This window comes from Macrosteles quadrilineatus, unplaced genomic scaffold, assembly GCF_028750875.1.
Source record: "Macrosteles quadrilineatus isolate MER2022 unplaced genomic scaffold, UCM_ALF_1.0 Scaffold_9__3_contigs__length_116548681, whole genome shotgun sequence".
NCBI lineage: Eukaryota > Metazoa > Arthropoda > Insecta > Hemiptera > Cicadellidae > Macrosteles > Macrosteles quadrilineatus.
Genome location: NW_026542602.1, coordinates 61340312 through 61356198, shown reverse-complemented (window position 1 = coordinate 61356198; position 15887 = coordinate 61340312). Strand labels below are relative to the sequence as shown.

The 15887-nt window shown below is 36.0% G+C and overlaps 1 protein-coding gene across 4 annotated transcripts in view; it reads right to left on the bottom strand.

Annotated features, from left to right (window-relative positions):
- LOC129003073 (uncharacterized) overlaps positions 1-15887 on the bottom strand; it is a 32559-nt gene that overhangs the window by 15282 nt on the left and 1390 nt on the right. For all 4 annotated transcript variants that reach the window (XM_054431296.1, XM_054431295.1, XM_054431293.1 and 1 more), the window contains exons 2-9: positions 10602-10768; positions 8759-8892; positions 7784-7916; positions 6975-7122; positions 5339-5545; positions 4137-4253; positions 3450-3631; positions 84-366 (exon numbers count right to left, since the gene is read on the bottom strand). In XM_054431296.1, the coding sequence (XP_054287271.1) occupies positions 84-366; positions 3450-3631; positions 4137-4253; positions 5339-5545; positions 6975-7122; positions 7784-7916; positions 8759-8892; positions 10602-10768 (1371 nt within the window). The remainder of the gene's footprint in view (positions 1-83; positions 367-3449; positions 3632-4136; positions 4254-5338; positions 5546-6974; positions 7123-7783; positions 7917-8758; positions 8893-10601; positions 10769-15887) is intronic.

Genomic DNA, 15887 nt, shown 5'->3' with positions numbered 1-15887 from the left:
TGAATTTCCACGAAGAACACTACTTAGGCAAAATATCTGTATTTAAATGTTTCGAAACTACTTCAACTAATACAAAGGCTTACCAGAGAGTTTGAGATTGGTAAGTTCTTCACAGCCTTCCACGATGGCTGTCAGTGCGTTGTCATTGACAGCATTGTGGACATGGAGGTTGAGGGAGGTGAGTTTCTTGAGCTGTCCCAGAGGAGCCAAGCTGGTATTGTAGAACACTGATGAATAGTGAGACAGGCAGAATGAGGTGATGTTAGGCACCACAGCAACTATCTTGGCCAATATTTGATTGTTTCTAAACACGGTGCAGTCATTCAATGCTACATTTTCCAGCGTAGGTGCCATCTTCTCCAATCCCTGCACAACAATGAATTGTAGACTAGTAAAGAAATCAAATGATAATAATTTCATTAATTATGTTAAAAGGTATAAGTTAACTTTCAACAAGGTATGCAATGAAGCTAAAAAATTGTATAATGCTAAATTTATAAAAGAATCATGTAACAAGAGTAAGGCTGCTTGGCTTATCATTAAATCTGAACTCGGTTGTAAAAAAAGTGACTTAAACTTTCCTGATATTAAGGTTAATGACAATCATCTAAAAAATGGCAAGGAAATTTCTGAATTCTTTAATAAAAAATTTAAAAATATCACAAAAGAAATTGGCATAATACCTCATGAAGAGGATGCACTAAAAATGACAAGGCATTCATTGGCAGGAAATCAACCTAACCAATTTGAATTTAGTTTTGTAAGTACAGAAGAAGTTATTAATAATATAAAATCTCTCAAAAGTAAAAAATCTGCGGGCTGGGACGGTATTCCTATCGATCTGATGAAAACTGTCTCTAATTTCATAGCTGAACCTTTATCTATAATTATTAATCAGTCTTTTCAAAAAAAAACTTTTCCAGACCATTTAAAATATGCAGAGCTCAAACTTCTCTTCAAGAAGGGCGAGAGACAAAATCCGGACAATTATCGACCAGTTTCCCTTTTACCATCATTTTCAAAAGTGTTTGAAAAATTAGCATCCAAACAAATCTCAAACTTTCTCGAGAATAACAATATTTTGGCTAATGAACAATTTGGTTTTAGAAAGCGCTTAAGCACAATGAAAGCTTTATCAGATTTTATTAGTGAGGTTTCATGGGCTTTGGATGGGTCACAGAGCACAATGGGAGTGTTTTGTGACCTATCCAAGGCATTTGACTGTGTCAACCATGATATACTTTTAAAAAAGCTAAAAATTTATAACTTTTCAAAAGAATCTGTTTTATGGTTGACTTCATACTTGACAAATCGATTTCAAAGAACAGTAATTTTTAAAAATAATGAAAAATCAATATCAGAATGGGAAAAAATTACAGTTGGTGTTCCCCAAGGGTCAATTCTCGGACCTTTACTCTTTATTTTATATATAAATGACTTGCCTAAAAATGTTTCCAACAACCTTGTTTTATATGCCGACGATACAACTGCAGTTGTCAAATCTAAAAATGATTCAGAACTATCTCTCAAAGTTAAACAAGCCCTATCGGAATTGGAACGGTGGTTCAATATTAACGGTTTGAAAATGAATCAAGATAAAACCCAATTGGTAAAGTTTTGTACTGCTCAGGCAAGAGAATTTAGTGACCAAAATTTATGTGTTCAAGATGATGCAAAATTTCTCGGATTGTACGTAGACTCAAATTTAAATTGGAACAAAAGCATTGAAAATTTGATTAGTAGACTGAATTCGGCATGTTATCAAATGATATGTTTAAGAAACACAATTGACTTAAAAACTCGTTTGATGTTATATTATGCATACTTCTATTCAATTCTTCAGTATGGAATTGAATTCTGGGGCTTTGCATCAAACATTGATTTAATTTTTAAGATACAGAAAAGGTTTTTAAGAATAATGATATTTGCTCCTTGGAGAACATCATGTAAACCTATTTTTAAAGAATTAGGGATAATGACTGTTCCGAGTTTAACCATTTTTAAAACACTTTTGATGGTGGAGGGAAATTTTGAAAAATTATCTAGTGAAAATGTCAAGCATAAGTACGATACTAGGTTTAAATATAATTTTCAATATCCGCGGCACCGTCTTTCATTAGTAGAAAAAACTCCGACATACATGGGCAAAAAGTTTTTTAATAAATTGTCTCAAGAGCTCAAAAACAGAATACAGTCTAAGCATTTCAAGAGCAGCCTTACTAATTTTCTTTTAAGGAAAACATATTATAGTATAGATGAGTTTTTATGTGATCAAGATGTGTAATTATTTGGTATTTAAATGCAATGTTTAAGTTTATCTATTTTGTCCACAACAATTATTTCTATTTTCATAGCGTTAGTTTATTTTATTCTTTTATAACTCCTTAGTTTTAAGGTATTTGTATACTGTATTGACAATGTCACCTGTTTTATAGCATTGCTATATTTTGTAAACGTTATGTGACAATAAAGATTTATTTATTTATATTTTATTTTACAATTAGGATATTTTTTACTATTTTTAAGTGCTACAGAGGAAACATTCTAGTCATTTTAAACTGTTACCCTTCACACAAGCCTTGCACACATGTGTGAGTTTTGTTACTACTTTGCAGGGGTTTGTGGGCCAATTTTTTACCTTGTCAGGTTGCGTCAGGTTTGAAAATGATAGGGTTGCTTCGCAAAAGTATTGTTGATTTGAATAATAATTATAGGGGTCTGGGGTACAAAAAATATTAAAGTCCCAAACAGCACATGTGTTTGGGCCAAACTTAACAACTAAGATGCACACTACCGTCCTTTTTTCAACAGATTCCTTTACTTCGAATGACTAACTATTTAGCTCCAAAGATTATTGATTCATTTCAAAAATCTGAATGATTAAACAACAAACTTTTATTGGATATACCAACAGTAACGTAAGTAAGAGTAACCAAATGCCCGATAAGATGTACAACTCATTTAGGATACTCTACCACCCAATACCCTAATTATTTTAGTCGGATCCTTCGGTCAAGCTCTATCCCAGAGAGGTTAACTGCATGCAGATTTTTTCTGTGTGCAAAAAAGGGTTTGTTTTAAAACGCTTGAGATTGTTGCAGATATCATTAACAGTCAAAATCAATTTTCAGCCTTAGTGGCACTAATTTATAAAAACCAATAGGCCTAATGGGTAAAAATACACAGGGACAACAAAAACTGTATACTAAAAAATTTCATAATTTGTGCAATTCATTGAAACATCATTCTTACTATAAGATACCCCTATAGCTAACCACAAACAGGTATTCAAACATTCACTCCATTTTTTTTTAAATTGTGTAGAGTTTAAGGCTATCAGGCTATATCAGAAGAAAAGTAGTTTAGCTTTAAAAATCATGCATTTTGTAACGAGTACCTAACATACATCATGACTATAGTCAATACACGTTCATGGTGATGGTACTCACACTGAGCAGTACATGAGGAACCAACATAGGCAAGTCGATGATTTTGAGTTTTGTGACGGGACCCTTCATCTCTGTCAAGCATTTGCCAGTGACAACCTGCAATCTGGCCAGTTCAAGCACTTTCAAATGTGTCAACTTGTTCAGCATCGGGGCCAGTTCTTGGTCATTTAACTTGTAACAGCCTGGAAAAGAATAAGCAAGATCGGTGACTACACAAAATGACTGTTTGTTATTATCTTCATAAAGTCTGTTAAATTTTTTTCAATTGCATAACTCCATACTTTGTGTTCTAAGAAAACCTGCAATGAGGTACAGAAGGTTATAAATTCTTCAACCTTCCAAGGGAATAGCAGAGAGTTTTGTATCCTACCAGATGTAACTTTATCAAAATTTGTTGCTTTCCAAACACTCTAAAAGGCATTTAGACTGTTTCCTTACAAAAAAATGAGTGACTAAGATCAGCTGGTTCAACAGTCAGGATCACTTATTTAAAACCCAATGATCAGGAACAGCTGGGTCCGGTTTCGAAGGCTGGGGGTTTACTCACACAAATGACCTGATTTAAAAAATTGCACACAATAGTCCCTTTGCCTCTGAGACAGAGTTTTCACTACTGTGCAAAAACGGCTAATGGGAAAAATTCAGGATTCTGGCACTGCCATAATCAGATACACTGCTGTCACTCACCATCCAGAGAGAGTCTCTTGAGCCTAGGACAAGATCGTCCGATGTGAGCCAGACTTCTCTTGGGAACGTCAATGTTATTGATACCTAGAGACTCCAACCTCCCACCACAATGCTTAGCTGAAAACAATTCATGAGTTAGGGGAAATACTTACAAATTCTAATCCCACCATAAAGTATTCAATGTTATTAGCCGTTTTGCGGTATTGTGTAAAAAAAAAAATCATCGACATTGCCTGACAATAGGTTATTGACGTTGAAATATACAGTTCTGTGACGGTATGCTTGGTTCATGAATTGATTACATGTAAATATTGTTTATTTTAGTAGTTATTTTATGGTTTATAAGACAATCTGTATTTTTTCGATGCGGGGCATATGGTGGAATATTTGCCTACATATTCGCCAGATCTGAATCTAATGTAAAAATTTCAAAGAGCTGGATCGTTTCGAAAGCTTCTATTTTGAAACAATTGATTTTTTTTAGAGGTTGGTGACTGATTTACCTTCAGAAGCTAATCTTGAAAACAATAAACTCTGATAACAGCTTGCTTTATTTGAGAAAAACATGTTTTTAAAACGGCTTTAGCTCGAAAACTGTAAGAGCTAGAGTTGAAGATTGAGATTCTCCAAGCTGATTGATTGTTTCCTTTAGGGTATAAAATCTATATATTTAATAGGTACAATAAGTGTTTTCTCTATAATATCCCTTTTCCAGCTGTCCTACTTAACCGATTTCCACAATTCAGGTGTTATTTCTAAGCTTATGATTAAGCTCATTTGCGAATGGTAACGAAAAAGGTAACGTCCCAAAGTGCTTTACACCCCCCTCCTCCCGTCTGTTGTGTTTATTTTATTCCTAGAATACTCTTTCAAGGATCCAATGTTGCTGGCCAACTTTCTTCATAACGGTTCAAATATTAATTTTAATCTAACAACTGATCTTTCAGTTGAATGTACAAAGTCAGATTGTAAACAAGAGACGGACAAAACAGTTTATGAAAATGGATTTAAAATAGGCTAACTTTTTGACAATTGCAACCTGATTGAGATAGGCAAATCACTTTCCAGTCTTTGTGGTGTAGATTTTGGAAAAGTACAATTACTAAGGGTAAATTGTCAAAATCGCTGTGATCGGAGCTCATATGAAAAAAAACTACCATCAGTTTACCTTAAAATGAGTTATAACATAAAAACCGGCTCACCAATGACAAAGAGCGCTGCACCATCGAACTTGTGGTTGTCGTTGTTGCCGAGATACAGCGAGGTGAGGACCGGACCACATCTCTTCAGATACTGGTCCAGCGTTCCGGTGTTCATAAACACATGTGTGAGGGAGTTGTCCTTGTTGAAATTAAGCTCGTGCACACAATGCCACATGCGCAGGGACAATGCCTGCCACCGCTTGCACACTGGGAACACACAATATATCTAAACTTACATACAGGCTACTACCCTATAGTTCGGCCGCTTAGAAAACGACCTGCGCGCTAATGCTAAACCTATGCTGGAGGAGGTCGCTTTCTAAGCGGCCGACCTATAGTCTACACTCAGGAAACAATAACACATAAGTCATTTGTACACCTGTGTTATAAATCTTATCGGTTGCCGTTGCAAACTATCATCAGGCACTACAGGGTAACATTGCTTCTTCCGATGGTCATAATATTCCACATACATTTGAAAACTAGCAATCAACATGCATGCTTTTTTTACACTTTTTGTTTCTGCGACTGGTGGGAGATTATTTATCTATGTACCGAATGTTATTACATCATAAAATGACAGAACGTTTGTCAATTCGGTACCATATCATAATACTAAAACTAAATAGCCAAGCAATATTAAAAAACAAAGCAAAATAATGTTAATTCAATTCTCCCAACCACTTGTAATTTCATTCTAAGAATAAAATGTTTAGTCAACAAACCCAAATCTTTTTCTTTAGATTTTTTATGAATTGTTTTTTTAAGGGTGGTGTTTTATTTTGGTCCAATATGTTGAGGTGATGCTTCAAAGAGTGTTAATGGCTAGTGGGTCTTATATCTAGTTTTTTTATGTATGACTCTCCCTGAAAATATACAAATTTTTACCCAAAATACTGCTTAAAAAATATAGGCCTACAGGTTTGGTTGTAAAATTTAAAAAACTTGAGAAGCCTGGAAGATGATTTTAAATATACTTCTTTTAGAGTCCCTTGAAAAAATTTAAAAATCTTGTTAGTATGTCATGAATTTCCCCACACAAAAATTAAGATGAAAAATTAGTGATAAACTGATGAGTTTATAGTGTGTGTGTGTAGCTTTTGTTCTGAAATTGTTCTGAGAGAAAAGAATTGCTGAAAATTTGTTTTTGTAATTTTTAATATTTTTTAGTTTTAGTTTTTTTAATATGAGGAAGCCAGTCTAGATTTGTTTATATGAATACAGTACCCAAAATATGTTCTGTCTCCTCAGGTGTTAACTGAGAATTTGGAAAAGTGGTTGGTTTTAAACTATTGTTACAAACTGATTGAAAATTTACTACTTGAGACTTATCGATTAACCCCAAACCAGTCACTTAGAGCAGCCAAATCTGTATCTAATGAGTGCTGCAGGGATTTAACGTGGGGCAAACACGTGCTTGGTCATTGTGAGTAGTTTGCAAACACGTCCGATACTTAACCTAACAATTTTTAGTAAAGATTTAATTATTTAAAAGCCCGAAGGTAAAAACTTGAAAATTATATTTTATCAAAATCAAAGAAATGGAGAGTCACTACAGTATGTCATTTAGGATAAAATGATAATTCCAATTAAAATTTCTCTAAAAAAAGAGAATCTTTCAACTAAGATAATTTACCTCTCTCGACACCTGCTGTTTCCTTCAATGTTAGGAATGAAAAAATGTGCAACAAGCAGTCATCGTTCAGCATGTTCAGACTTCCCTGGATTATTTCCGTCTCAACTTTACTCGGGACTTCCTCGGAAGCTATGTCTTCCTCCAGTTCCTGAAAATATAAAGACTAGAGTTAACTGAGAAATAATAAAATCTGGACCATCAAATTTCTACTGTGTAGACATACAAAGAAACTTACATCAAGCGAAAAACTTTTTACCAAAATGGCCCACAAAAACAACCTAAATGAGTGTTAGTGTTAGACAAAGAAAGATAAAATGAAAGGTTCAGGATTATGGCTGTTAACTGCTATACAGGGCAGACTACAAACACACTACCTTCCTACACTGTGATTTACTAACATATGATTGGGACTTACAACATCTGGCTGTTAGACAGAAACAGACTTCAGCTATGATCACAACATAACATTAACATGAGAGTCCACACCTTTCCAATGTTTTCATAAACAGGATAAACTAGAGACAGGCGGGGCTACACAGGCTAAAGCCCCTTAATTGGAACCTATAAAAATAAATGTAAACATACATTGGATACAGTTCTAGACGTTATGGTTTTAGAAAGTCTTTCAAAATTCCGAATTTTCCAGGGGAGGACCCTTGTACCCCATTCTTTACTTAAGGGGTGTGGGACTCCCCCCGGTAGCCTCCTTGACAAGGTCATAGAACCGCTGCTTGGAGAATGCTTGCCACATGCTAACTCATAATTACTAAAAGGATTTAGGGGTGTAAGTTCATTGTGTGTAAACTCACGTTGCTTTCTTCTTGCTTGTAGAGGTTCTTGCGACCACGCCACTCAATAGTTCCATCGGGCAACTCTATAGGCTGGTGCCAGCTGTCTGCAGGGTTGACGTACATACCGTTGAACCTTTTCAAATTCAGCACGCTGTAACAGATCAGGTTCAATTAATATGACCCTTCTTAATATTTTAATAGATTAGAATGATGAACAGTAGTCAAGTTGTTATTCAGTTGTATAATTAAAATAAAAGCATACCGTCAAGATTTTTGGAATCCATCTTGCACAAAACTTGTGGTAACCAAGCCTTTTGTGATGATTTCGTGCAACAAACATTGTGAAATTTGTGGAAAACTCATTTGTGGAGTTCCTGTGAATTTTCTGCTTTTTGCAGACTTTTGCATTGACTTTTTCGACAAGTTTGGCAGTCACTGTGCTGCAGTCCACTTCGCTGTCTTGGAAGTTAGTTCGGCCATTTTTAAATTTTATGACCCACTGATGCACTACACCTTAGCATAGATTTCCTATCAGTTTACAGTATCAAATTTTATGGCTTCCATTTTGGTTAGGATGTGATATCAACCTCCGGTTTGCGTAATTTAATTTCTAATGATAAACCCTATAAAAAGAGGGGTTCCCACTCAATAGGGACTTACTTTTGAAAATTTGGGGCTTTCCCCAAATACCCCATTTTGGGGGCTGGGCCAAAGCCCAAAATTGTAACTGATGAAAAAGTCCAGTTTTTTTTATTTTGTAAACATGTGCCAAGTTTGGTTTTCCTACTGCAACACGTTAAAAAGTTAACTGGGGGTGTCTAGACTTTTGCCTAACCCTGAAGCCTATATAATCATGTAGGCCTACAAAGGTGATACACTGAATAGGCCTAGTGTCAAATTCAAATAAATTTATTTCAGAAATATCAACATTAGGCCTACATTTAAAACTATGGGCAACTAAAAATACTCAGAAAAATTTCTTATTATACTCACCGAGTTGCATCCAGAGGATTTACATAAGTGACGAATGCAAATTGTTTTTGGTTGCAATTCTTTGACAACCCCATGTAAACATTATAAACTATTCCACATCGGCTAAAGATATCCATAATGTCTTCTCGACTTTTCTGAAACACAGAACCCATGTGAAATTTCTACTGTATACAATGCACAAGATATGTATGGGCTCTAATTTAGTGATGAGTAAAAACCGAATCTCAACGTTCTAAACCATAAAAACTTTGGAAAAGTTATGAATTTGCAATTCAATTGACGAGTTTTTAGATTCAAAAGTTTAAAAAATATAATATTTTGGTAGTTTTGGTCTTGCAACTGCTAACATTTTCTGGCATCTATTATTGTTTATAACACCGTTTACACATAAGCAGGCAGCAATGGAGCAAACGGATCACAACTAACACAACACTAACAATGTTTTAGCTCACCTAATACTCATCTTAATTTAAATGTTGGGAGTTTCATTTAATAAATATTATCAATTGGGGTGGGGACGCCACCTATGAGTGTACGTTACCACAAATATGAGTAAAGAAGTGTAGAATGGAATGAGATTCCTCCTTGTATTCTTGTTAAGGAGCAAGATCAGCTGTTTCATTAGTTTCATGTTGTGTTGTTTATTCCGAATCACGTTGACAATAATATTGTAAAAAGGTTAAAATACCTGTAACTGCCTCGTGATTCCTCTGTTCCTGTATTGGACTACGTATTGGACTACTAATACATCGAAACGCGCGTAGTCCAATACAGGAACAGAGGAATCACGAGGCAGTTACAGGTATTTTAACCTTTTTACAATATTATTGTTTCATTAGCCATGACCATTTATTAAAAGCCCAATAATCAAGGACAACCGATCCCAGTTTAAAGTTATATTTAATATGTTATATTGATAATTACGGTATTGTTTATATTGAATCAATTTTTTCAAACCTTCTTGTAGTAGTCATGGCCTCCTCTAATACAAGACCGCGGCGAAATACAGTTCCGCACAGAACCTACGATATATTATCGGATGAAATATTTGTTCTATAGGCTATATGGATTGTATTTTATGATATGTAGGCCTATTTGTATTTTATGCAATATTTATATCGACTCAATTGAATATGAACCTTTAAAACCATATGGTCTTTTCAAGAAGACTCTTTCACAGTGTGCTGAAGTGGTTAGGCTATTTTAGTTTAGTTTAGTTTAAATAGTAATAAAGAGCAAAATTTACATTTGTAACATCAAAAGTGGATGTTGTATAAATTTAAGGAGACAAATTTACAAAGACTTGGATTTGTATTTGTGTTTTCTTTTATCATGAGTTTAGAATAAAGGTATATATTGTAAATGGTATCTTGTTTGTGATTAGGCCTATGATAAACTTATCCAACCTAACCAAACCTAAACGCCACAGCGCGCTGTAAAAGAGTGGCAGGCGGCTCTATTATTAAAAAGACGCATAGGCTAACAGAAATTCAGTTTATAATGAACAAATATTGCATCTGATCATATGAGGTTCCCTGCGGTAACTCTGTCAAAAAGCAGCCCTGCCACAGCTGTAGCACTAATTCATAATGGAGCGTCACCATAATGTTGATGTTTTTTTTCACACGTATGTTACTATTGTTATTACCATGGCAACAGGCTGGTTGGGTGCAATGTTGCCACAACTATAGCCTATAGCCTATAGCCTATGTTTAATTTGCAGCCTTGCATGAGAGGAGGCTATGCTCTTGTGCATTAAGTATTAAAATCCAGAAATCATTCAAATGGTTTAACTGGTTGGAAAGAATTAATAACTATTTAAATGTCAATTTAAATATCTTACCTCAATGGATATATTGTTAATGTACACTGTCCGGATAGGTATTCCATCCCCTGTCAATTTGATTTCCAGGGGCATTGGGGGGTTAGGGCCATCGTGCCTACGGCGGTGATGGTCCCTCGGAGAGTGGTTCCTCGGAGATTGGTTCCTTGAATGATGACCTCTGTAGCCTGCGGGAAGAATCAATTCTAAAGACAACTCAACTGAATCATACTAGTCTAGAGGTTGAATACCTTGTTACCAAGTAATTCTTGGTCGTCTTAACCCATTGGCCTTGAATCACGGAACTGTTCTGTGACAGCTGTTGTAGGCTCAAATGTTGTATCAAGGAACTATTCCATGATGACGACATTGTGTCTGTTATTTTTTTTTTCAGTGTGGTTATTGATGTTTTTGTAGGCTATTAAATAATCATTAAAGAAAAGGAGAATCATTAAAAAAAAGGATAAAAGTAAAATAAAAAAAATATTGTGGTTCCATTTAATGGAGTTATAACTATTTTAGAACTTCAACTGTATATTTAACAATGAAGTGGCACAGAGATTATATGACAATAGCCGCATATTTATAATCTGTATCGTGCTGTTTTGGTTCAAATGTCTTTGATTTTTTTTTCGTCTGTCAGTTACAAAGCCAGCTGTAAAGCTCAGTCTCAAAATAGTAGTTGGTTTGTCAACAAGTAAACAGTTAACGATCAGTTTGGTTTCGGTGGTTTAGTCAGTAATGTGAGTATGGCAGGCAGAAGCAGTTAGAACAATGTCCATGTAATATTTTCCTGCAAGATCGACCGTCTACTTTCTTGTTCGGACGACGATGACGATGTGTTTAGTGCGTCCAGTGACTGTGGGTGGATTGAGGAGGCAGAACAAATAGACTTAGGTACTAAATGATGTAGACATAGGCCTAGTGGACAATAACGACCAAGACCATGGTGAGGGGTCGGAGTTTATTGATATTGATGAAAGTCCTGAGGTTAGAAAGTTATCTGCCCTTAAAAGATGGAATAATCAAGGGGGTCGAAAAAGCTAGATATTTAGCAGGGAGCAGCAGTGAAGGACGGAAAGTGTTGAAAGGGGGAGAAAATTAACAAGATCTTTCAATTCAGTTTGGTGGGATATAGTTCAAAGAAAACTAAGAAGAGAATTTATATAAGTCTATGGTGCAGAGTGTGGTATCGTATTTTCGTATAGGTCAGAAGTCTGGGATTTGAAGCAAAGAAACATGGGGAAAGTTGTTGACTACAGAAATGGTATATGCTCAGGAGGAGTTGTAGGGAAACAAGTTTGGACAGAGTGAGGAATGAAGATATAAGAGAAATGGAAGTTGATAGGGACAGTAGAACCTCGTTAATTTAAATTTCAGAGGAAAGAAAATTTATATTTCGAATTATGGGAAGTTTGAAATATAGGCTAGAGTTTGATTTTAGAGGTCAGAATAAATCAAATTTGAATTATGGAGGACCCAGCTTTAAGTGTAGAGAGTTTGAGAGAACGGAGACTAATGAACACACAGTGGGAACATTAATAAGAGCGTCAGTTCATGTTTCAACAGGCGTATTTTTTGTCCTGAATTAGAATTACAGGGGCTTACGGTAACGCAGTTTGAATTGTAGAGTTTGTCTTCTAATTTTGGAGGTAACAGTTTGAATTACGGCAACAAAATTCGAATTTGTAGGTGCTCAAGTATGTGCAAATTCGAATGTAGAGGCTCCATTAAGCGTAAAGACCATTTATTTTGGTATAGGGTATTATTTTTCAAATTTTCGAGGATTTCTGCTCGAGGGGATCAGACCTGAACATTTTAGAGGTTTTTTTTAATTATCGAGGTTTGAATTAGCGAGGTTCTACTGTAAACACGTAGTAGCTTAGATGAAGTGCAAAGGAGACAGTTAGTCTGGTTTGGCCATGTAAATTGTATCAGAGGAGGGCCGACTCTAACAAGTTCTGGAATGGGTTCCACGATGGGAGAAGAGACAACCCAGACGCAGTTGACATATGAGGATACAGGAGGCCATGGCAACAAGGGGACTTCATATCAGCGACTGCCCCGACAGAAAGTTGTGGAAGCTGGCCGGGGGCAGAGCCACGGCCCGAGCTATAGAAATCCGTAATTTTTTATGACATCCATCCAGTCAACACTGGTCATTAGGCCTAATGGATTCATGGTAAAGTTTAAGGCTAGGTAACTTATAGGCTACCTGAACCAGATCTGACAACACAATAGGCATAGACTAGGAATTGATTTATTTATCCTAAGAGCTGCAAGTTTAACGTTGTTTCCCAGCACTTGCAATGGCACGGTTTTTTTGCTGCCAATAACAGGTTGCCGCATCCTGTTACAGTTGAACCTCGTTTGTACGAACCTCGTTAAAACGAATTCCTCGATAAGACGAATTTTTTTAAATCCCCTTGACACTTTCATATAGGTCAATGCTAAAAACACCTCTATACAACGTAGTAATTAAGTTAAAAACCTCCATAAGACGAATTTGTTTGTGACATGGGCTAGGACTGATTAACCTCTATACAACGAATATTCTTAGCACAAAACCTCTACAAGACGAACGTGACCTCTATAAGACGAATTTATCATAATCTTAACCTCCATAGTACGTAGTTTTCAAAACAAACAGAAGCTTGTCTCAACATGAAACCCCCACCCATCCCTCCTCCTTCCTCAATCATTGTTTGGAAAAACCTTGGAGCAAGGAGAAACCTCTATAAGAAGAATAACAGCAGCATTAAACCTCGATAAAACGACCCTCTTTATTAAGAATACCTCTATTGTACGAATATTTCCCGTACCTCTTGAAATTCGTCTTATAGAGGTTCAACTGTATTTCAGAAACAGTGACTAGAGTTTTTTGCCAAATGTCCATTGTCGAGGGTCTGTTTTCAACAGGCATTTAGTCCCGGTCAGAAAAAGTTTTTAAATGCTTTAAACATTACTAACTTAAACATTCACGAACAACTACAAACTGACTAGGCCTATCGACAACGTTTTTGTCAGAAATCGCTTTTAAATAGGTTTTTCCTAAATGGTGTTCGGTGAATCTGTTGAGGCATTGCCGCAATGCAACTAAAAGCGTTTTAATAACAAGGAGTTCGCCATAACAGGCTAACCTGACAACAGTTGTCGGTAATTCTGAGCAATTACTGGGTCAACCCCAAAACCTTTTCATATTTTACTACAGTCATAAGGATGATCTCAGAAAACAAGAAACATATAATTCAAGCACCACAAGGTTAGGTTAGGTTAGGTAAGGTTATGAATTAACCTAACCTAACCTAACATAACGGTACTGTCAAAACTGGCCTTCCGCGCGTCTAGTATGAATTAACCTAACCTAACATAACGGTACTTTCAAAACTGGCCTTCCGCGCGTCTCCCACAAGCCACATTATCGCGTGTTAGCGGGCTTTGAACCTTCTTATCGCTCGGCAACCTGTACGATGGCCTTGTGGGGCTTGAATTAGGCCTATATGTTTCTTGTTTTCTGAGAACATCCTTATGACCGTAGTAAAATATGAAAAAGTTTGGGGTTGACCAAGTAATTGCTCAGACTCAGTTGTTACACGGTAGCCTAGGCCTAGTCCTGTTTATTCAACCTGTTATTTTAAGTTAGGCTATAACTTATACCGCATATTTTTGGATCTAGGCTATACCGGTAGCGCACATCTCTATTACAAAGGAGGGACTAACAGTCACATGAGTTAGTTAGCCTAAACTAGGCCTAGGCTTAGGAATGAAAAGCAGGAAAATTTAACTCTTTGATGTCAAAAACATCTAGGTAGGCCTAGGTCTTCTTGTCATTACAAAATTATAACATTAACTTAGGCCTATCCCATATAACAAGCCGGCAAATATTTACCGTACCGTACTTACACTGGGATATTATGTAATTTTTGTCTAGGCCTACTTACAGTATTTTTCACACTGAATCCAAAAATGCAATCAGTTTTTGTCGGAGAGGTTCCTAAGTAGCCATAGTGGCCGTAAAACGAAGGTTAAGATTACGAACCTAAGGATAATTGAGCGGTACTGAAGGTAATGGTAATATGGCATGGTCTGGACGGGTCCGTAGCCTACTGAGTGAGGAGTGAGGACTGAGTGAGAAGAGCAAACAGCTGTTTATACTTGATCTAGTGCGGAATGAAATCAAATCAATTAGTTTTGAAACCAAATAATCAGTTCTTATTTAGGCATGTGAGGAAGGTAGACCGGGTAAATGCGGATTCGTGATTGTATTAATTGTTTTGAAGTGAGGTTAGATTAGGAAGGTAAGTTAACCACTCCAAGTGTCCATAGTTTAGGCCTTAATGTCCACCTATTTTTGGCGCATTTGCAAGGTTTTATTAAAACGGATCTGAGAAGCTTAAAACAATGTTAATTTTAATGTTCTATATACCATTTTGTTTGGAAAATCGTGGGCTTCAATATTATATATAAAACATAAGGAACATTTTTTCAAAAAAAAAAATGTTTAGGTAAAAAAAAATATAATTTCGAAAATTTTCAAAAAAAAATAAGTTTGCGCTCAATGAAATTGTATAAATTATAGGCCTATAAATATTTGAAAATAGCCACTTTGTTCTAAATTTTATGAGGATTACAAATATATAATAATATAAGGAAGTAGATTTGCAAATAAATAAGTTATGGGCAAAAAACAGATTCCAGTACATAGCGTTTAGCTAAGAATGCATAGCCTAACCATAGCTAGGAATCTGGCTGATAATTTACATCAATATCACTACCTAGCCTACTTCTTCAGGATCATCAACCAGCACTTCAAAACCACTTAAATCTTCTTATAATGCAACACGTATATCACTACTTTTGATTTTTAACACTAAAACAATGATAAACGTAATAAAACACATCAGTCATCGGTCCGAGGGTAACCTAGCTGTTTACAAATACACGCACGTCAGCTGTCTGCTACAATTACGATCGGCTCAGAGAACGTACAGCGCTGAGACAGACCTCTGGAGAAAGCTTAGAATATTACGGAAAGAACGATACCTAACTCGATCCAGTTCAATCCGATTCAGTCAGTCATAGAGCCTTCGCCGTAAACGATGTCTGCGTGTCGAAAAATCGACAAGTAACACTACACAAAGTGTGCTGCTTGTCGAATTTTCGTCAAGTAACACTGGGAGGGTTAAAGGTTAGGTTGAACCGACTTGTTAATTAATGCTACTTCCAGACTGTTTTTGCACAATTAAATAGTGGGTGAAACACAATGAAATAACGATACCGTATCAAAAATGCGCAAGCACATGTGTT